At 41.0% G+C, this 24,032-nt stretch overlaps 1 protein-coding gene across 1 annotated transcript in view; it reads right to left on the reverse strand.

The window, feature by feature from the left end:
• Positions 1-24,032, reverse strand: part of CACNA2D3 (calcium voltage-gated channel auxiliary subunit alpha2delta 3) — a 1,102,401-nt gene that overhangs the window by 59,603 nt on the left and 1,018,766 nt on the right. The window contains exons 31-32 of the mRNA XM_060238809.1: positions 23,322-23,392; positions 3,811-3,886 (exon numbers count right to left, since the gene is read on the reverse strand). Of these exons, the coding sequence (XP_060094792.1) occupies positions 3,811-3,886; positions 23,322-23,392 (147 nt within the window). The remainder of the gene's footprint in view (positions 1-3,810; positions 3,887-23,321; positions 23,393-24,032) is intronic.

Raw genomic sequence — 24,032 nt, forward strand, 5'->3', positions numbered from 1 at the left:
GAAGATATGAGGGGTAGAATTAATTCCTTCCTTCTTAAGAAGAAGGTCACATTGCTTGAACTCCAGCAGCTGGTTGGGCATCTTAACTTTGCTTGCAAAGTGGTTGCTCCTGGCGAGCTTTTCTTCGTAGGCTATGCGATGCTATGGCAGGCCTCTGCCTGCCCCAACATAGAACACGGGTTACCAGCAGCATGAGGGAGGATTTAAGGGTATGGCAAGAATTTGTGGAGTCCTTTAATGGGATTTCTTTTTGGAGAGATGACATGAGGCTTGAGGTGGAGCTTCAGGTCATGTCTGATGCTGCTGGGTCTTTAGGTTTTTGGGTTTATTTCCATGGACATTGGTGTGTGAGCACATGGCCAGAGTCATGGGCTTGAACCAAGATCTAATGTTTCTTTTTTCCCATTCTTGTTGCAGTTTGGCTGTGGGGGAATTATATGGCCAATCGAACAATTCATTTTGGTGTGATAACATGGCAGTGGTCCATGTCATTAATTCCCTTTCATCCAAATCTCAAAGGTTATGAAATTGGTGAGGGCCTTCACTCTGCACTGTCTGCGGCTTAACATACTGTTTTTAGCCAAGCATGTTCCTGGGGTAGATAATGGGGTAGCTGATGCTCTCTCTCGTAAACAGATGGAGAGGTTTCGTCAGCTGGCCCCAGATACTGATCGAGAGCCGGCGCCAATGCCCCAGAAGCTATGGCTGACTGCAGAGTGATAGGCCTAGCCATTGCGCCTAGCACCAGGAAATCTTACGAACGTGCTGTGCGGCAGTTTAAGAACTTTAGGGCTGAGGTAGGGTATCACATTGTTTGGCCTCTCCTGGTGGAGCAGTTGTGTTTCTCTAAAAGGTAAGGGATTGGCTGTGCCTGTCTGCTCTGGCTTTTGCTAGCAAGGCGTTGGGATACAAGGAGGAAATAGCAGACTTTCGGCTTCAAAAGATGCTGGAGGGATGGGCCAGAGCGGCTGGGACTAATCTTGATACTAGGAAGCCTATTTCCCCTCCGATTTTTAAGCGTTTGAAGGGGGTTTGGGGCAAAGTGTGTGCATCTTATTTTGAGTCCGCATTGTTCCATGCTGCTTCCTTGGTTACCTTTTTGAGGCCCTTAGAGTTAGTGAGTTAGTGGCGGGCTCCAGAAATGATGTTTCTGGTAATGCTTTGTTGCTACGGGACCTGAGGTTAGTTGAGGGTAAGGCGGTCATTACTGTTCGACACTCTAAGACTGACCAGCATTGCAAAGGGACCATGTTGGAGCTAGGCATGTGCTCTGAGCTTGAGTTGTGCCCAGTTTCCACTTTGGCTGCTTATTTGGCAGTTCGGGGGACCAATAATGGGTTTTTGTTTTGTCACCTTAACGGCAGCCCACTAACAAAGCATCAGTTTGGGGCTGTGACTTCCTGGGCTAAGCTGGGGTTATCTTGGGTGCGGTTTGGTACCCACTCCTTTAGAATTGGGGCAGCCTCTACAGCTGCTGCCCTGGGATATCCTTCTCTTCCTCCATTCAGCATCTGGGCCATTGGCGGTCATCGGCCTATAAATCTTATGTTCACCCTCTGCTCAGTTCCTAGCTTTGTTTGTTTGTAATTGAGATGTTATGGTTCTTGTTTCTAGTTTGAATGTTTTTTTCTTTTTAGATGCTGTTGTTCCTGGCCAGAGGAGCAGAGTTCTCATCTGTGGACACAGCTATGTGTTTTGGGCCACACATCAGGCTTGGAGAACTTCGGTTGGCTCTCAGCTGGGACTCAGCCAATATGTTTCTGTTGAATGGTGTGGCCGCCGGGGTCTTCAGTGGCCTGGCCTGCTGCCATTGTTATTTCTTGGGCATGTGGGCCCTCCTCCTGAGGTTATAATCATCCACCTGGGAGGGAATGATCTAGGGCTAGTAAAAGGCAAGGTTTTGATCTTGCAGGCCCATGAGGATTTTTGGTACATTAGGGAGAGATAGCCCAAGACCACTATAATTTGGTCAGCCATGATCCCCCACCTTGTTTGAAATAGTGCTTGGGACCCTGCAGGTATAGAAAGGGCCCGTTATAAAGCCAACACAGAAATTAGGAAGGCATTGGAAGGGGGGTTAGGCTACTTTCTGCCCCACCTGGATATTTCTACGAAATTTCCTGACCTCTACAGAGGGGATGGGGTGCATCTCTCTGAAAAAGGTAACTTGCTTTTCTTGAGAGATCTCCGTCAAGGGCTTCGGGTGGCCTTGGGCCTCCCAGTGGGTGCTAAGCCCTAAGTAGAGACTTGGCCTTAATAGTGGCAAATTGCTAATGGGTTTATGGTTCTATGCAGCTAGGGGAGGACCAGAAAGCATCCCCCTTTTGGGGAGTTAGAGGTCTGGCAGGATCAACCTTAGGGTTTGATGACCTGAGGTGTGAGAATGCAGACCATCCTGGAGGCTCAACTAGAGGGTGCCTTTCATTGAGATGTGAGTCTGGTGGTTGGGCCCTCTGGGGCTTGCCTCCTTGCTGGGCTGGCCTGGCGGGAGCTGTGCCGCACAGCTCCGGCTGTGGGGCTGGGTCTCTCGCCTGCTAATGGCAGGGAAGTGGTCTGTTGAGACCCCTGGCCCTGACTAGGCAGCAGTTCTTGTTGCCCTTGCCGTTTATTATTAGACTTAATAAAGTGGCCCTTAGTTATACCAATACCTTGTGCTCGACTCTTCATTCCAACTTGGGGGGGGGGGCAATTCATTCTCTCTCTCACACACACTCCCTCTAAAAGGACATGTTTATTCTATCATTTTATTTATTCAACTGTTCAAGAAAAAGTGTACAAAGTTATTCCACCCAGTTTGTAAAGCTTTATAATTTAAAACAAATTTTGTTTAATAAATTTCCAGCAACCAGCAAATTGAAGACTAGGATTCTAGATAATTTATTGTTTCAAACCCACAATTTCATTCTATAAGTTAGAATTTAAAAATACATAAATAAAAGGTATCTTTCATTAAATCATTCATTAACCATTGTCCCAAACATGCAGTGAAGAGAGAATTAACATACTTGGAGCCTCTTGAGATATTAATAAAGGTATATGTTTAGAGGAAGAACCCCTCATGCAGGTTAAAGGGTTAAACAATGAATTCCATGTTCATTTTGAGGCTGACATGTTAAAAACAATCAGAAACTAACTGTGGGATACTGAAATTATCCATCTATCTATCTATCTATCTATCTATCTATCTATCTATCTATCTATCTATCTATCTATCTATCTATCTATCTATCTATCTATCTATTTATCTATCTATCTATCTGGGGTTGCCAGTTCTGGGTTGGGAAATACCGGGATATTTTGGCCACGGAGCTTGAGGCAGGTTGCATTTGGGGAGAGCAGGGACTTTAATGGGGTATAATGCTATACAGTCCACCTTCCAAAGTGGCCATTTTCTCTACGTAAACTGATCTCTGATATCTGGAGACCAGTTGTGTTATAATCCCAGGAGTTCTCCAACCATCACCTGGAAGTTGGCAACCCTATGTATTAAACTCCAGAAAGCAGGTGTTCATAACAAAGAGGACAAACAGATAAAGGCTTTGCATTCCTGCTGGCTAACAGAAAAATGCTACTGTAGAATATTATGAAATGGCAAATGTAGAACACATTGCATTTATTTTACCGAAACATTTTTCTTGTGATATGGAATAATGCTGAAAGGCAATTCCCAGTATATTTTCTGAATAATAGAAAGGGCTTATGAGAATTCCAGTCACATAGAGATGAATCATCATATCACATTTGTGTATGCGTGCAATATGTCTGAATGTGATTTAATGGAAGGGTGGTCATAATGTTAACTATACTTACGTCCAGTAAGCTATGGGCACTGTCGGTACTTTCTTTGTTTGTTCTGCACATGGCTTGGTAGTCATAAAGCGTAATTCTATAGAGAAGAACAGAAAACTGCTTGACTAAAAGTAAGAAAAGTAAGAAAACACACTAGGGAAAAACAGGGTGAAATACAACCAGATTTGCCCTCAAGGCAGGTTGAGCAAAATAAAAGTTTAAAAGGAGGTGGTGGGGTAAGAAAGGATCATTAATATACATTCCAGACAAGGAAGAATAAAAGGTAAGGGGAGAAAATACCACAAATTCTGTAGGAACGTAATCAGGAAGTGAGACAAATAAATATGTTATAATGGGGAAAAGTGAAAATAAGTGTTGTTTGCACACAAAAAATTAGAAAGGAATAACAGAAGGGAAAAGGGTAAAATGCACTTGTGTGATGTTCCAACAATTTAACTAATTTAACTTAAGCCTAACTTAAGCAAACTAAAAGCCCACCCATTTCAATTAAGGCTGCCAACAGGCCTGAAGAAAAATGCCCTGTATCTTTACTATAGCTTTAATGAGATGTTATTTACTAGTTATTTACTTCCATGCCCTAAAAAATTTAAACTGCCCATTAAACTACTATTAAAGGCATGGGAAATTTTTCTCCAGGCCTGTTGGCAACTCTCATTTCTATATGAGAGTTTAGAATGTGCTCAGATCTCTGCCATTAAAGCTAGTGGGACTTATACATATTTAATTTGGCTGGGCTGATGCACTAAGATTGTATTTGATTTTTAGGAAGCAAATTTAGCCATGCATTTAAGAAGCAAGCAAATGAATTGAAATAATTCTTGACCCCCATGTCTAGAAAGACAAGATATTTGTTTGTAGTCTCTCAAGATCTAGGGGGTTTAGAACTCAGTGGAGTAATCAAAGCCAGAGGAGAGCTTTCATTACTTCTGCCAATGTATACAGATAATTCTACCAAATAAACCACATTTACACTTCTAATTAAAATGGCCTTGAATCAGCACAACATATATAGAGTGGAGTTTATTTTATGTCAAACAAATTCAGTAAGTAATACAGAGCAAGATAGCAACTGAGTGATGAAAGCAACAGTATTAAGTTCAGCCAGTTGCCCATTATCTCTAATACCACGTTTATTTGTTTTATGCATCATACAAGTGCAACAAACATAATCTGTGGTCATTTTATGGAGCCTTTACTGCAGTAGTGTAAAAAAAATGGTGGCTTTAGATGTGGAAAGCCCAGCTCCAAAACCACATAGAACTTTTCTTGGGCAAAGCTCTAAATATTAGCCATGCCTAGGGGTGGAATTCTTGCAGGAATTCCTTTGCATATTTGGCCATACCCCCTAACATAGCCAATCCTCCAAGAGCTTACAAAAAAGAGCCTTGTAAGTTCTTGGAGGATTGGTGTGACAGACTTAGGCAACTTAGCCTGAGAAGCTGGGAACAGCCTTGCAACGATTGGCTGGGATGAGGCCATGGTAACTAAAATGTAGCAAAATGAAGGGGCTGCAGTAGGAAAAAAAACATCTCAGAAAGTTTTTTAGTCTTCGAGAAGTCTTCAGTAAAAGTCTGGAGTGTGAAGACTGGGACTTAGGCTAGTCAGTTGTGATGAAGCAACTGGACAAGGAGCTGAGAACAGCCAGTGGGGCTGAGTTCCTTGTGGAGACAGAGCTGGGCTGAGCTTCTGTTTGCGAGGAAGTTTGAAATAAGGAGGGAGAAAAATCAGGCACCTTCTGTGAGGGAAACTCTCTGTGGGAATTCTGCCAGCACATCTAGGCAGACTGCTTGTACAAACTGAGATCACTCAAACACTCTGAAGGGAGGACTGGATTCTGGTGGCTAGACTCAGACAAGGAATCTCGTTGGGGTTGAAACACACAGGAGTGAGGGGCTGGTATTAGCTCTCAGAGGTGTGAGTCCTGGAAGCTAGTGTGCATGTCTGTGTGGGAGAATTAATCTGGCACCAGTCAGGAGTTCTCAGTGTGTATGAAAAAGAGTGACTGTCAGTTTATTATTTTTATGATTTGAGAAGCCAGAGCTGAGGGCTATATCATCTGAACTGCAAAGCATTCCTAGTGCTCAGTAGACACTGCCTGCCTATCCTAGGGTATTGTATAGTTCTAAAGCCTGCCAGTGTTATATTTATTTTTTATGTTATCTCAGCCTGATAAACCTCTAGTAAACAGTAATTGATTATTCCAGTAACCATCTGCCTGACAAACAGATTTGTTGTATTTGATCAGATCTAATGAATACTGTTTTTATCCCTCTCCCTTCCCTTTTGTAATCCAATAAATATTTCTTTGTTTTTGACTTTTAAACTCTCTGGTGTCTAGCCTTTATATATTTCTGGCAGGATTTCTGTGTGTGCCTGAGGGACTGAGGGAAGGTGACTGGGGGGAAATTTATAGTAGTCACCCTTACCGGTTCATCACAATTGGCTACATCAAGGGTGTGTGGCCTAATATGCAAAGGAGCTCCTGCTAAAATTCCACGCCATGCCTAAGCTGCAAGAGCATTTCAAAGAGAGATAAATATTTTTCAAGAACAGAACAGTTTGTAGTCATAAAATTTGTAGAGATACATAATTAAAAGGTTTTTCTCTTTCAAACATATTGCTTTGTGTTTGCATATGAGATATTTTACAATAATTGCTAAACTGTATCCATGAGACATAAAACTGATTATAACCAGTACAGAGGTAGATATAGGGTTGTCACCTGTCTGCTTTTTACCTGGACAGTTAAGGATACTGAAAAATCTGTATCTACTGACTGGCTCAGAATGTTCAAGGTCTGTTAATGGTCAGGGAAGGGTGCAGAGGTTCCCCCCTTGCAGACTAGGCCTCCTCTGTCTTTACTTGGCTCCAAATAGCACCTTTTACTCAGAGATATTCTGTAGGATCCATTTAAATCTCTTGGCTAGTAGTCTTTGATTGTCATTTCCTCTATGAACAAAAATTTTCTATGCGAGGTATTTTGGAATTCCAGCCAAAGGCCATTATTGATTTTTTTTTAATGCTATCCACTTCTTTCCTTACAAAGAACACCAGTCCCCTTCTGTCAATACCTAATCTGTAGCATAAAGGCCAAATTACCATTGCAAAGGAGATGCATGACTGGCAGTGCCAATTTAAGCAGAGTTACACCTTGTGCTTAAAGTTATGCCCTTAGAAGAACCTTGTAAACTATTCCAGATCTCACCATCTTTCAACATTTTTCAAAAAATGAACTATTGTTGTGTCAATCAGCTTTTCATGCCATTTTTACTATCAACACCTTTTTAGGATGCTATTTGTTCCACAGAGAGAAAAATACAACATGAAGGCTGAGAACAGACGGGCATTTTGGGCCAGCAGGGAGGCGTCCCGAATCAGGATGGCCCAAAAAGAACTGTCCTGGAGCCTCCCCATATTCACCCACATGCCGTTGGCATCCCGTCCATAAGGTGACTGGGTGCCGCCACACAGGAAGGTGACCAGGAAGCTGGATTCCTTTGTTTTCCCCGGGGGGGGGGGAGTGCTGGTGTGCATGAGCACACCAGTGCTCTGATTGGTGTAATTTTTTACAAAATGGAACAGCTTAGGGCAGCTTGACAGCTCCAGACTGCCAAGTCAGCTTGCATGCGCCCTTTCCCGTCCAGACGGCAATCTGGTGACTGACAGCCGGCTCAAATATTTGCTACCACTTTCAAAGTGGTAGCTTTTTGAGCTGGGTGGAGCAACCAGAAGAATGGGATGAGTGTGGGATGGGGACGCCCGGCAGATGTTTGCATGTGGAGGGAATTTTGGGGCCGACTTCACAGGCATCTCTGAGTCGGCCCAAAGTGCTGGTCTGTAATCAGCCACAAGTACCTTTATTTTCCCCTGTTGAGCAAATAATGGGTAGGAGAAGGCTAGGAAAAGAGTACAGGGCAAATATCCGCTCACAAACGTGGCTGCTGTGGGAAACTTGAGCTGGGAAGTTGGAATGCAATTTTTTAAAGGACTATCTGGTCATATTTCTCCAATATAACATACAATTGGGTCCGTAAAAAATTCATTCATTTCAAATTTTGACTCAAATGTCTTGATCTTGCGGTGCTGGTTATTTCTTGGCACATAGATCAAACATCTTGCAGGAACTATTTATATTTAGAATCTGCTTCTCTGAAATGAGTTATGTCCATGACCATCATTTTTCAAAATTTACATGCAGGTAAGTGAAAGAAGCTGTTGTTTGGGGGGGAAAAAATATGGTGTTGATTCTCTACCAAACCTTTCAAAGTTGTGCAATACAATGCCAGTGGGTTGAATTTATTGGTAATATGGAGAGGTGAACATGGATGACAAGATGTTGGGAGAAAAGGATGGCTGAGAGAGGACAGAAAAGAACAGACGGTATTCCACGTGTAGGAAATTCTCTCCTCTTCCTCCTCTCTATTGTTCCAGGGGCTCATGCTTATACAGCCTCCCTACTGATGCAAATGCCTGACTTCAGGCATGAAGGAAGAAGGAATTTCCTCTGCTGAGTGATCTCTTTCCTTTCCACAATTCCCATCCCCAGTTGTTTCAAGAAATCTTTGGAAGTCTGGAGCCAAGAATGCCAAATCCAACATCTGCAAAAGGTATTAAGATGCCATAAATTGATGTGACAAAAAGAGATTTTCATAGCTCTATCATAGTTCAACTGTATCTCCCAAGATTCAGAAACTGCAATAGATCCATAATAATTTTTGAGCAAGTGAAATTAGTCATATTTCACACTCTGACATGACTATGGAAGTGGATCACTGCAACCTGCAAATGCAACAGACCCCAAACATCCTGTAACATATTTTCAACATGACTGAAATATATTCTTTTGATATGTTACATAGAGCTGAATGTTGTAGTCCTGACAATAATATTTCAGTAATAGCTTTGTAAATTAAATATTTGTGCAGAATATATTTTTATTTAAAAAACATTACTTGGCAGGCCCAGACAGATTGTCTCTTGTTTCTCATGAAGTATGGCAGAGCTCCTGAGGGGATCAAAATTTGTCATGAATTTCCTTCTGAGATTAATCCTTTGCTTTCACATTACTTTCACAGTACCTTCTAAATTAAATAAGCCCTAGGACAAAGATTGGCCAGGATACCAATTGCCTCACCTACAAAAGATTAGCACTCGGAGAGCATAAAATGATCTCTGCCAAGGAAGTAACCAGTTGTTTTGGAGCTAAGCAGGAATTTGGGGGGTTCCTTACATTGTTTACCGGGTTCGTTACAAGGTGCTGGTTATTACCTTTAATTAGCTCTATATGGCCAAGGACCTGTTTACCTTAAGGACCGCCTCTCTCCATATGTTCCCCAGAGGCACTACGATCCAGCTCACAAAATCTCCTGGAAGTACCTGGGCCAAAGGAGGCCAAACTAAAAATAACTAGAGAACAGGCCTTCTCTATAAAAGCACCCCAATGGTGGAACCAGCTGCCGGAAGAGGTGCGGGCCCTACGGGACCTTAGCCAATTCCGTAGGGTGTGTAAAACCGCCCTCTTCCGGCTAGCCTTTCAAGATGGAGCTTGAAATAAACATCACGCCATCACTAATATTAATAACTGAGATAGCAGCGAGTAGAGATTATTTTAGACTGTTTTTAGATTGTTTTAGATTATGTAAAAATTTAATGGTAAATTGTAAATTTTATTGAATTGTGTAACTGTTTTATTGTTCAACATGGCTTTTGCCATACCTGTAAGCCGCCCTGAGCCTGCCTCGGCGGGGAGGGTGGGGTATAAATAAAATTTTATTATTATTATTATTATTATTACATTGGCATTTGGGGTCCTTTTTTTCTTCTGCTTCATTCTGTTGTGGAAGGACAGGGATAAATAGGCCTAGTCTGTTGACTGGTTAGGCCATAACTAGGTTGATTGGAACTGAGTGGATCATTATGTTATCGAGGGTTTTTACAGCCAGAGTCCACTGGCAGTTATAGATTTTCCGGGCTGTGTGGCTGTGGTCTTCGCATTGTGAGACCTGATGTTTTGTTAGCAACAGGGACTGGCATCCTCAGAGGTGTAATCTAGAAAACTGGAGAGTTCTCTGGATCATTCATAATAAGTAGGGAGGATCTGAGAAGTACTCAATCATTCTATTATGAAGGGGGTTTCTAAATAGCCCTTTAATTGTCCAATGACTGGGTGTATTGAACAGAAATGTGTTGGGTGCTAGACAGCATCAACTGAACCAGTTGTTGTTTTATGACATGTTTGTGGAAGGTGATGAAGCTGAGCACCTCTCAAACACAGTTAAAGTGCAGGTATGAATGAACAAAGTTGGCAGTAAATTGCTGACTGAGTTTAGAGTCATTCGAGCATTATATAAATCAAAGGTAGCCAGGAGAGGCTGCCGAGTTCAGGCTGCCCTTAATGGTAGGATTAGAACAATGATGTTGATCAGACACTTAACAAAATCGTTACATTCATTTCTGGTTGTTTGTAATTTGAGAGAGGTCCCTGTGGGATAAGCATTCATGTTTCCCTGGCTTTGTGGAAGCTTTCACACTGCACATTCCCATACTGCACTGTGACTAGGTATGGGCACTGCAAATCCTTTGATCAATATAAAATTAAAATAATGTTTGCCCTTTAATTATCCCATTGGATGGTGTCGGCAAATGGTCTTGGTGAAATTTAGGGTACAAAGCTCTGATTTTCCAGCTGCCCCTGCACTTTGCTTAACCTTTGCACAAGAGGAATCTTCCTTGGGACAAGTACACCAGAGTGCTACTTGGACAATCACAGGAAAACAGAGAGGTTAAAATAGCATAGCCCTTTCAGATAAAGTTCATTGAGGGGTCCACAATTTCTTTCCACTTTTTTTTTAATATTTTAAATTCACTTCCATTTCATTTTGGGTTTTGCATCACTCATTATTTGCTTCCCATTGTTTTCAGAATCAGATTTCTGGTTACAATTTTTGGAGCATCATATTTTCAGATTTGGCCTCTCTCATCCAAGGGATCTATTACAATAAATTTCAGGTACAAGACCCCAGTTTCACAGACAATTAATAAGGAAAAACACATTTCCAGCTCTGGTAACTTTATTTTCCATCCAAAAAGGATGAAATTTCTCAAGGACTGTACCCTACACCTAATCCTTCTTGCTAAATATCCAACAGGCAAAAAACAAAAACAAAAAAACAGGGTCTCAGTTGTGTATGTTTGTCTTGAAGGTTGGCAAAGAGACATTTTATTCCCCAAGAAAGCCAGGAACATTACAGAGTAGGCAGAGGAAGGTGTTTGATATCCCAAGATGGGCAGGCAGCATTATACAGCAGGCACAGGACTTCTGTTGGCAGCACAAAAGGGCCAGGCAGTTATAGAGAGGATACTGGAATCCTATGAGGCTTGCACTGACACCATAAGGCAGGCAGAGAGCAGTAGAGAGGTGTCCTATGTAAAGCAGGCAAAGGGGCAGGGAAGTCACAGAGTCTTGGACTGAGGGAACAATGAGTGAGCATTTGGCAGAAAACAAATAATTTAAGTGTATATACTGCAAGGATTGATACACAAACAGCCTTTTAATGTATATAATTTCACTTTCCTGACTGAAAACATTCCCTGTTAGTTTCATTCACTTCTGACTTTCTCCCACTTCTCACTCAAACCTTGCTCAAAAGTTACACTGAATATGTGTATAAGCTATGTAGACTGTATATTTGATTTCTCTTTATATGTGGATTCAGTAATTTTCATGTTACATTTTAATGCATGTACAGCTAACATGTGGTTTAAATCCCGTATTTATTGAGGTACTGGTGCCCAGTTTCATTTGTAAAGTGAACACTCATCGGCACTTTCTTACAACAAAGCATTTCAGTGTCAAGATCCAAGCTCTATTCATAAGAAGACCCTGCCCTGTCTCAAGACACACTGTTGCATAAGCTACACAGTTTGGGACCCCACGCATATATCACAAAAACCTGGCCTGGATTTGTTCAACATGTGAATTAAACAAATTGATCCAGATAGGGAAACCATAAAGTAATTGGGAGGCAACTTCGGCTTTGAAACCTTCCATGGCTGCAGGGACAAACTGGTTATCCTTCACATTAAAAACTCCTAGCGATTGCTGGCAGACTACTTTTGGCTAGTTTTAATGCTTGTTTCCTCTGAGTTGTCCAGTTGTTATTATACTAGAAGAGGACTCCCAAGTATTTAAAATATTTAACTTGCTCTATTGGGTTGCCATTAATGCACCAATTAAAGCACCTCCAAGACCCTGAAGACACCAGAATTTTTGATTTTTCAAAGTTAAAAGATAGAAAGTTGGTCTCACAATAAGATTAGGAGGCACTTGAGTCCTTCTTGAGTGTGAGAAAATACAACTGCATCATCTGCATACAATAGTAGGGGGACCACTTGAGGGCCAAGTTTAGGGAATTGGCCATCAACTGCGCAGAGTAGAATCTAGGTCATTCAAAAATAGATTGAATAAATAGGGAGCCAGGATACAATGTTGCTTAACTCAATTATTTATGGGGATCTCAGATGCTAACAGGCCTAAGTTCCTGTGTCTAATTAACAGGTTGTTGAAGAATATAATTTCCAAATAAGTACTCATTTTTCTATTCCCATTTTATGCAGCTTATCCTACAAAAGGTTCCTAGGTACTGAGTCAAAAGCCTCTTTTAAGTTTAGAAAGGTGGTAAATAGTTTTTCCTCCCAATACCACTATAGTTCCCTGCCAAGTGGTCTAATGTTGATTTGTCCTCACAGAATCCAATCTGTTCAGCTCTCAAAAGAATTTGATCTGACATCCAGGAAGTAAATTTGTGAAACTGATGTCTAGCATAGAGCTTACCCACTGCTAAGAGTAAACTAATCGGACAATAATTTCCTGAATAACTGGGGTCATCTTTTAAAAAAAATTGGACTAAGCATCCATCTTTACTTTACTTTATTTATATCCCACCCTCCCTGCCGAAGCAGGCTCAGGGCAGCTCACAACATAAAATCACAACAAACAATTAAAATTCCAAATTTAAAATTAAATCTATGTATCAGGTATAATTCCTGTGTTGTCTATTATAGTGAAAAGGGTGGTCGGTGTGTGTGTGTGGGGGGCACCAGTCCAGGAGATCTTTATTTCTGAAGGGAGTCTGGCTGGACCTGGGGCTTCCCAGTTTTTTTAGTTTATTAGACCTTTAATTTCACATAGACTAACTAGAGACCATTCAGATAGCTCCAAAGGGTATTGATACTCAGATACAATGATGGAAGAAAAAAAAATTAAAACATAATCTGTCCAAATCTGAGCAGGTATAGAACAAATGGAGGATTGATGTCTGTCCCTAAGTGCTCCAGCAACTAGGAGCCAAAATTGTTTACTGTTTTTCAATAATGAAAAGTACCATAAACAATTATGTATAATGAACAATTACCATGAACAACAATCTCTCTCTCTCTGGCCTGGAATGGCTGAATTATGGTATACCATAGAGTATGCACCTCAAGGCAGCTGGTAAAGTATAGAGAATGGAGTACAAAGTAAAGACAATGCAGTAAAACCAGCTCGTATCTACAACAGTTATTGCAGAGGACTATTCCTTTATAAAGGTCATATTAAGGGGTTTTTTTGAGCAGGAATGTACAGGAACACAGTTCTGGCTGGCTTGACATCAGGGAGTGTGGCCTAATATGCAAATAAGTTCCTGCTGGACTTTTTCTACCAAAAAAGCCCTGGTTATATTATTAAGCCCTCCTGGGAAATTCAGTCTACTACAGTTCTACTTGGTTTTTTAAATGCCCTCTTGAACATTACAGTTTAGCACATTCTGCGGAATGACAGAAGTGTGGAAGCCTTCCTGACCATCTCAGGCAGGCCATTCCACAAGCTGGGAACCACCACTGAGAATACAAGTGAACAGGCAGTTGCTGATCTTACCCATTTGAAGACTGGCACATTTAGAAGGCTTTGCTCAGATGAACAAAGCTGTTGCAGCAGAGTATATGCAGGAGCGGCTGTCCTGAAGCTGTTTGGTTCCAAGGCATTCAGGGCTTTGTAGGTGAAAACCAGAACCTTGAATTGAACTCAGTAACTGACTGGTAACCAATGGAGTGTCTGCAGAATGGGTGTGACTTGTATGTCCTGCCTAGTGTCTGATAGTAACAGGGCTGTGGACTCAGAACTCACTGGGATTTACAAGTTGAGATTCCTAGACATCATAAATGACTATAACTTGGAACAGTTGGTCACAGAACCAACCAGAGGGATAGTGATCTTGGACTTGGTTCTGAGTGAGTCTCAAGACCTTGTGAGAGGTGTAGAGGTGGTTACACCAGTTGGGAACAGTGACTACAATGTTATTAAGTCCAGCATTCAGGTCAATGGAAAGTTACCCACAAAGTCCAGAAGAATTTCAAAAGAGGGACCTTTACAAAAATGAGGGGAATAGTAAAAAGGAAGCAGAAGCGGAAACACAAGAGAAGCAAATCCCTAGAGGATACTTGGAATCTATTTAAAAACAAATTGAAGCCCAAACAGAATGCATTGCAAAAGGTAGGAAAGGCACTGCCAAGTATAAAAGAAGTCAGGTGTGGTTAACAGCACAAGTGAAGGAAGCTATAAAAAGTAAAGAGGCTTCTTTTTAAAAGTGGAGGGTCTGCCCCAATGAATTGAACAGGAGGGACCACAGGCTCTGGCAGAATAAATGCAAATATAAAAGAAATATAAGCCAATAATTAGGCATGCAAAAAGAAATTTTGAGGAGCACATTTATTTATCTATTTATTTTATATCCCACCCTCCCCGCCAAGGCAGGCTCAGGGCAGCTCACAGATTAAGGGTCACACAATCAGATTAGTGTGACCAAACAAGATAAAACAACAGTAAGAACAAAAAAATACAAGAACAATGCTAAAAGCATCAGGACAAACAATGAACCTTTAAATATATATATGGAGCAGGAGATCAACCAGTGGGGCCTCTGGATGTCTAAGGAATAAAGGGGTTGCTAAAGGAAGATGGGGAGATGGCAGGGAAGTTTAATTAATTTTTGCTTCAGTGTCCACTGCAGAAGTGTGGGGCATGAACCCATGTCACAGTCCCTATTTTCAGGAGGGATCTAAAGAACTGTGCCAAGTTGAGGTAACCAAAGATGAAATTCTAGACCTAATGGGGAAATTAAAAATGGATACATCTCTAGGTCCTGATGGTATACATATAAGAGTTCTTAAGGAACTCAGATGTGAGACTGTTGGATCTCCTAACTTGTATATGTAACCTGTCACTAGATTCAGTCACTGTACCAGAAGACTGGTGAGAAGCAAATGTGAAACCAACTTTTAAAAAGCAATCCAGAAGGGAACCAGGGAATTACAGGCCAGTCAGCCTAATGCCTGTCCCAGGCAAATTAGCAGAAAGTGTGAACAAAGATAAATTATTAGGCACACAGAGGGACAAATACACAGAGAGGGAAAATCATCATGGCTTCTGCAAAGGAAAGTCCTGCCTCACCAACTTTTTTGGAGTTCTTTGAGAAAGTGAACAAGCATGTAGACAATGGTGACCTGGTAGACATTATATACTTAGACTTTCAAAAGGTTTTTGACAAGGTATCTGTAACAACCTAAACTTCCCTCTTGCTCGAGGCAGAGCAAGGTGTTTTCTTTACAGTAACAGACAAGGCAGCACAACTCAAAAATAAGCAAAAATATTACTTTATTGAGCTGGCAGGTAGATTTAAAACAGACTGGTGAAAGAAAACAATAATGTTATAGAATATAACTAACTAATAAGACTTGCACCATAATCACCAGCCAGGAAGCAGGATGGCTTTTTGCCAAAAAAAAGACAGTGTATATAACAAACGGGTTTGGGAACAGTATGGCTAATGACAAACCAAAAATGGGCATTCTGGAAGAACTAATCAACCCAAGGCAGCTGAGGGTAACCATTAATTAGAAGGAGATTAGAACAACTCCTTCCAAGGTCACACATAACCAAAACACTTCTGGAAGAATAAAAATTGGCAAGCAGCCCAGAAATCAAAACCACCATATACATATACATACATACATACATATATATATTATATATATATAAATTAATTTTTTAAATCCACAATACCCTTTAAGAGAGGTTTTCATTACAGTATCCCATCAAAGATTCCTGAATAATTTAGCAGTCATGAGAGAAGAGGATGGGTTCTCATGGATTTAAAAAATGGTTAAATGACAGGAAGCAAAGCACAGGAATCAATGAGCAGTGGAGGCAAGTAAGCAGTGGGGTCCCACAATGATCGGTATTGGAACCGGCACTATTTAATTTATTCATAAATTATCTGAAACTAGGGCTGAATAGTGTAGTGGCAAGTTTGGAGATAATACAAAATTATTCAGGATGGTGAAAACAAAGGACAACTGTGAAGAGCTCCAAGTGGACCTCCACAAACTAGGTGTGTGAGCTACAATGTGGAAAATGAAGCTCAATCTTGGTATGTTATAAGGTGATGCACAATGGGACAAAAAATCTCAGTTTCAAGTATAGTTTAATGGGGGTCTGAACTTGCTGAGACTGAGAGGGAAAAAGATCTTGGGGTTGTAGTGGATAGCTCAATTAAAATGTCAATCCAGCATCCTGCCGGGGTGAAAAAGGCAATCTCTGTGTTAGGGATTATAAGGAAAGGGACTGAGAATAAAACAGCTAATATGGTAATGCCCCTGTATAGATCTATGGTGCCACCTCAATTGGAATACTATGTACAATTCTGGTCACCATATCTCCAAAAGAATATTGCCAAGCTGGAAATAGTACAGAGGAGGGCAACCAAGATGATTAGGGGGTTGAAGAGTAGAGTCTCGGACTTCTCAGTTTTTTAAAAAACCACTAAGGGGGCATAATAGAGATTTATAAAATTATGCACAGAGTAGAGAGAGTTTAAAAACAGAATTTTTCCCTCTCCCAAAATACTAGAAAAGGGCATTCAATTAAACTGATGGGCAATAGGTTCAGGATGGACAAAAGAAAATACTACTTTACACAGGGTAGGCTTGCCAATCCCCAGGTCCCAGCAGGGGTTCTTCCACTTTCCCAGGCTCCTTCCCACCCCCAGTCAGCTGGCCAGCGGGGGGAAGCCCTGCCCCCAAAGCCACCATGTGACTTTCCCCCTCCGGAGGCTCCAGTCTCCAATTGAAAAGGCTTCCTCTTTGGATGGGATGTCTGTGTTACTTGGAAGAAGTTGGCTGCAACTTGTGAGTAGAGAGGCCAATCCCTCACTTCAGAGTGGCCAGAAATGGGGTGGGGTGGGGTGGAGGGGGGAGAGAAATGTCTGCTGAGCACTTCATTATGCCCTATGTGCAGATCACTTCTCATAGGGTATAATGGGGAATTGATCTGGAGATTTCAGGGGCTCTGGAGAAGCTGTTTTTTGAGGTAGAGGCACCAAATTTTCAGTAAAGTATCTAGTGCCTCTCCCCAAAATATCCCCCAAGTTTCAAAACGATTGGACCAGGGGGTCCAATTCTATGTGCCTCAAAAGAAGGTGCCTCTATCCTTCATTATTTCCTATGGAAGGTAGACATTTAAAAAGGTGTGCTGTCCCTTTAAATTTTATGGCCAGAACTCCCTTGGAGTTCAATTATGCTTGTCACACCCTTGTTCCTGGCTCCACTCCAATATCTCCTGGCTCCACCCCCAAAGTCTCCTGGCTCCACCCCCAAAGTCCATAGATATTTCTTGAATTAAACTTGGCAACCCTAACACAGGGTGACTGAAATGTGGAATTTGTTGCCAGATAATGTAGATAATTGGTCACAGGAATAAAAAGCTTTAAGGAGGATTAGATAGATTCTACAAAAAAAAACCCTGGTTATATCATTAAGCCCTTCTGGGAAATTCAGTCTATTAGAGTTCTACTCAGTTTTTTTTAAATGCCATCTTGAACATTATAGTTTAGCACATTCTGTTGAATGACAGAAGTGTGGAAGCCTTCCTGACCACCTCAGGCAGGCCATTCCACAAACTGGAAACCACCACTGAGGATACAAGTGAACAGGCCTCTGAATCCCAGAGCCAGGAGGCAGCATCTGGAGAAGGCCTCAGCCTCTATGTCCTGTTATTGGCTGTCAAAAGGAACTGGTTGGCTACTGTGTGAGACAGGATGCTGGACTAGATGGGTCACTGGTCTGATTCATCAGGGCTCTTTTTATGTTCTTACATATTTAATGGCAGACCAGAGTGCTTCACTGTAATCCAGCCTCAAGGTAACCATAGCATGGATTCACATGGCCAGGTGTGTAGAACCAAAGTCCAGTTGATGCTCATTGACAGCTAAAAGTTTATGGATTATACTGGATACAACACTATTACTACAGAAGCAAACAGATGCAGCTGCAAAAAAGGCATTCTATTATTACCTTCTTTTAGCCTTGAAGATGACCCCCTACTTTGACCTTGACAGCCCACTTACTATCAGGCATGAGACAGAACAAGCACACCACACCCATCCTGCAGACAGTTCAGTGGTTGCTGATCAGCTCCCAAGTTCAATTCAAGTTTTGAGTATTGCTTCTTGGGGCCCAAGGAAACCTGGGAATATGCATAAATTAAATTACATTGTTTTTGGTCCCTTCCAGTCTTCCAGCTTTATTATTTAATTTAAAATTACAGGTTAGAATTTTTAAAATGTACAAAATAACTGGGAAAAAAGCCAAACCAAACAAACCTTGCATTTCTGGATCAACTGAAAACCAGCATTTTGCAATACCATACTGCAGTTGCAAAAGTCTATCCCTCTAGTTATATTTTTTGCAGTGTGTTAAGCCAGAAACTTCTGCCTTATGGAAATCTGAACTGTCCTACTATGCAAGGGTTGGAACATCAAACAGCAATGCAGGAATTGTAAAAGTAGAAAACATATGAAAGGCTTTGAAGACTGAGGGAAATCTTTACAAAAGGAATAAGCTTACTAGTCTTGAAATCTGGCAGCAAATTTGCAACTCTTAGGTGTACAAACTAAGTTTATTTTAGCACCCCAGTGCAGCACTTCAAACATCAGAGTGCCCATTGCTGTAACACTGGAAATATAAGTTACAACATAAACAGAGCCAGTGGACAATGTCTCAGATGAGAATTTCCAGAACTCAAGCTTTGTATCATTCATTATTTGCCACAGGGAAACTTATGCACTTGAGTCTATTTATTTTTAATTTTCTTAATCATTACTGTTATTATTATTAAAATATCTTTGTTGCTATATTGATTTATATGGGGTTCAGTCATCTGATTACTTCAGGGTCTGTTATATTGTATATTAGCATTTTTAATTATTGTTGGAAGCTGACTCATATGCAACTGCAACGAGGAAGTATAAATAATAATAAAAAAGACATAAAGATGAATAAATAAAAATAAATAGTGGAAAAGTATGCTGTACATGTCAGAAGCACATTCGATTTTATTAATTTATATTTGCGCTGGCTGGCTTCTGCTTATAGCAATCATCTTGCTGCAACTGAAAAAACAAGGCAGAGCACATACAAGTCATTCAGGAGAAAATTAAAAGTAAGCATCAGTTCATACACACAGCTGCATTCTGGTGGCCTCTGGCATTTAATCTGATTCTCAACAAATACTAATATATCTATTTGCCAATTCACAAAGCAGTTAAGCCCACAGTACCAAGATTTACATTCACATAATTATATTGATATCAATGAGGAAAAAATGGCTAGGTTGTGGAATGAAATGAAGGAAAAGGAAACAAGCAGAACAATGGGAATGCCACATGCTAACGTAGGGAAATGTTAACAATAAAGAATAAATATTGGAGATGCCCAAATACATACACAATTCCTCAATATTGAATAATGCCACAGTGAAAGGATACAGAGAAAGAAAGATCAGTTCATTCAAGCCCAACTGAATTGACAGCTCAGATCTGTGGGACCAGGCAATATCTAATAAATATAATTAGATTCTCCCAGGCTTGTATCAGTTTGAGTATGATCTCTCTTTACTCCTTAGAATTTATTCAACCATCTTCTACCACAGGATTTTCTACTGATCTTTACTAAGAAAAGGAGTAAAGAGGAGTATATAGAGCAGTGGTCCCCAACCTTTTTGACACCAGGGACCGGTTTTGAGGAAGACAATTTTTCCAGGGACCTGGGTGGATGGGGGTGGGATGGTTTTGGGATGATACAATTGTGCACTTTATTAGTTTGGCATGGTGGTTAAGTGTGCAGACTCTTATCTAGGAAAACTGGGTTTGATTTCCCACTCCTCAACTTGCAGCTGCTGGAATGGCCTTGGGTTAGCCATAGCTCTTGCAGAGTTGTCCTTGAAAGGGCAGCTTCTGGGAGAGCTCTCTCAGCCCCACCCACCTCACAGGATGTCTGTTGTGGGAGAGGAAGGTAAAGGAGGTTGTGAGCCACTACGAGACTCTGAAATTTGGAGTGGAGGACAGGATATAAATCCAATGTCATATTATTATTACATTGTAATATATAATGAAATAATTATACAACTCACAGCCCGGTTGCTAACAGGCCACGGATCGGTACTGGTCCCTGACCCGGGGGTTGGGGACCCCTGATATAGAGGATACAACTAAAAAAAACCCCTGCACTTAAAACAAACAAACAAACAAACCCTATCCCCAAGGTCCACATAAAATGCAGGCTGGAGGAAATTTCTAAGTGCCATGGTCCTATGATTCTGGGATTGTGAGAAAATCAACCCTGTGACTTTCTTAGATTCTTCATATTTAGAAGCAGCAAATCTTTGAATACCAATGCTAAGAGGCAACCTTTGCTTCTATGCCATTTGCTGGTGCTCCAAGGCAACTAGCTGGCCACTCTGTGAAACTGCATGCAAGACTAGATGGATTGTTGGTCTCATCCAACAGGAAACTTTATGTTCTTTGTAGGGCTTCACAGAGGCACTAGAAGGAACCATGGACCCCAGCTATGCCAGGATTGCAATACAGGTGGTCAGAGGTGCAAGGGATAGGACTGCAAGTGTGCCCCATCAGCAGCATATGGCCAGGAATCCTGATGGCTGGGTAGGAGCGGCTTGCATATGCAGCAGCCCTAAGTGGAAGGGTCTCGTTAGAACTAAGGCAGGACTGGGGCTGAAGACTAGGAATGTGGGCATGAACAAAGAGGGCCTGCCTGGCTGTTGGGATGGGATCTTAAGAAAGCAGTGTGGTGGACTTAGGGATTGTTGGACTGAAACAGAGAAGGGGAGAGGCACGTGTGGTGATGGAGTGGAGTTAATTGCCCTTGGAGAGAGTAGCCATGAGGACTGTAGTGTGGCTAAACTGGTAATAAACATGGATTCCAGACAACCTTATGTAAGTCTCATTATTGGGCACAAAAGCAAGACTTTCCCCCAGCTTGTTACAGGCGTCCACCTGACAGACATGACACTCCACTTTTCCCAGCCACAGTAGGTTTGCCAGTGTTCACCAAATAAGCAGATATCAGAGGGGGGAAAATTATTGAGGCTCAGGGGAAAGCACACTTATCAGTACAGCTCTCTAATGAAGTATGTGAGGCAGTGTGGCATGTGGGCTTAGAATCTGGAAGATCTGGTTCAAATTCCAATGCTTCCATAAAGCTTGCTGGGTAACCTTCAGTCATTTACTTTCAGTTTATACTACCCTCATAGAATTGAGGATGAAATGAAGAAGGATGAAAATTGTTTGCAGCTCTGAGCTCCTTAAATAATGGGTAGGGTAAAACACATTGATATATTTTTAACTTGAATCTGTGACTCATAACATTTCAAAATTACCTGGTAAGGTATTGTTACCAGGGTGCACTTTTTCAATTATGTCCCCAGGGACTGTGGAAAAAATATTATCTCCCAGTGTCTGTGCTTTGCACAGGGATGCTTTCCCCACGATCCTTAAAATTCCTGAAGTACACCATCATTACATTTTAAATGTTTTTTTTCTTAAAGTCCATAGCAGCTGTTGGCACTGGAGCAGGATAAGAATTTTAAAAATTGAGAATCTCTCTCAAGACTGTTAATCAGAAGCCCCACCTATCAGGATTCAGTTCAATCTGCAGTCTCATAGGAAAGGCTGATTCAGCCACAAAATCTGATCTAATATGATTTTGAGATCTTTCCCAATCTCTTTTGAGCAAGCCTCAGATTCAGCAGGAGCTCCTGAACCTTTCTAATGGTCCCCCTCTTCCTCCCCACCTACCTTGTTAATTTAATAGTAGGTGCAGCTGCATAACAATCCCTGGATTAGGAGAGCAGGCAGCCAGTCAGCCACCAGGAGCTTTGCTATGCCCAAACAGCCCTCATTAACCCCTGGAGGAGCCCACGCCACCCTTTCTCCACTTCTTATGTGATTTTGGGTGGTGGGTAGCTTGCTGGTCTTTTGACTGGGGGGTGGCAGCCCAGGAGAGCCTCAGGTGAGCGAGACCTGCTTGGGCTGACTGGATCTTGAGCTAGCCCAAGCCAGCCTTGCTCACTAGGGGCTCTCCTTCCTTGCATCAGGTTGCTTTTGGCTGGGGGGGCAGCATATGCTAATGAATTATGCTAATAACCTCCAACACCTATTTTTCTATAAAACGACCCCTGCTTTTGAGAATATCCAGTGAACTTCCAAATCAAATCACAAGTGAAAAAACGAGTTTTAAGATGATAATGGGATAACAGTCAATGCTACAAAGGCATTTTATGCAGTCCCTCACGCATGTAAAGAGATTAAAATTTCTCTCTAAAGAGAAATCGGACTGTTAGTCCTCTGTGGTCATCATAGGGTGGCTCTTATAGATGGATGCAGGACTACAATTCAATGAAGGGTTACATTTATGTCATATAAACTGCATATTTTATTATGTATCTGAAGAAGTGTGCATGCACCTGAAAGTTTATATCTAGAATAAAATTTTGTTGGTCTTAAAGGTGCCACTGGATTCAAACTTTGTTCTGTACTGGTATGGTACACTATGATTTGGAAAGTAAACCACTTGTATGCTAGAGATACTGTAGCCAACCGACACAGCTAAAATATAGTACAGCCAGTATGTTTCACAAACAGATCTTCTGTAAGCAGGTAAGCTGTGATCATTTGTGAATCCCCTCTTTTCTCATTGCAAATAAACAGATCATCTGAGTGAACAACAATTTACACAAGTAATCCAGTGGCAGAAACATCTGTACCAGCTGGGCAGCTTGCTTCACGTGCAGAGAGATTTATCAGGTGACTTGCACAGCCCTTCCATCATCATAAATTGAATGTGCAATCTCTCCAAGAAAGTCTACATGAATCCCACTATTAATATCCACTGAAGCAGGAATTGTATTCTTTTAATACTAAGCCTCATTGAACTTTAAAGCCTAAGAATATGTTATTGGCCAAAGTTCTGAGCAGCATAGGAAAGTATTGGCATCAACTGAACTTACTAAAACCATTGACATGCTAAACATAAGCAAAGTAAACTCTGAATTTGCTTCATATGCCCTTGGTTGCTTTTAATTTATTTTTGCAGGGGGAAGTGGGTTATATACCTCTTACCTTTTAAAGGAGCCCATTATTAGCAATTTGTTCATCACTGCACCCTCCACTTCACCAAAGAAGCTTCCTGTCTGGATGAGAAAGCATTAAATGGTCAAGAAATATAGATAAATGCAGATCAACAGTGGCTACAATTTCAAATGTCATATTCCAGGGAAAAGATCAGAGTCACTTTGACAGCAACATAACCAAGTTTCAAGGGCTACTTCTATTTCATAAAAATTGAAAAGGATTTAACCATTAGGACAAGTTATAGGGATTACGGAATAATCCCTTGAGCAGATGAGAGAGTTTGCACAATAGACTGAGGTTCATTGCATAACATATAATGTTGGAAATACATTTTTTTTAAAAAAAATACACTTAACCCTAAAGCTTGTAAAGAAAATACTCTAATCTGAGTGTAAAACCCATGTGATTAAAATGCTGCTCCATAAAGATATAAACAGGGTTTGAAAGGATTTCCTAAACAAATCATAAAAAGTTTTTTTTAAAAAAATAATAATAATAATAATTCTTGAATGACCTGTTTAAGTAGCTAAAACCCCATTTTATCAATATACATTTTTATATTCCATTAGAGTAGCTTCAGACCGGGGAGTAGTTTATTTCTACTTTATTTACTGAATTAAAAATGCATAGAATAATGAAGACAGAGAAGAAATTGGGCATTTATAGTTGTTTCATATAATCCTGAAGCCCATTAAATGT

The sequence above is a fragment of the Heteronotia binoei genome, chromosome 5, assembly GCF_032191835.1.
Source record: "Heteronotia binoei isolate CCM8104 ecotype False Entrance Well chromosome 5, APGP_CSIRO_Hbin_v1, whole genome shotgun sequence".
NCBI lineage: Eukaryota > Metazoa > Chordata > Lepidosauria > Squamata > Gekkonidae > Heteronotia > Heteronotia binoei.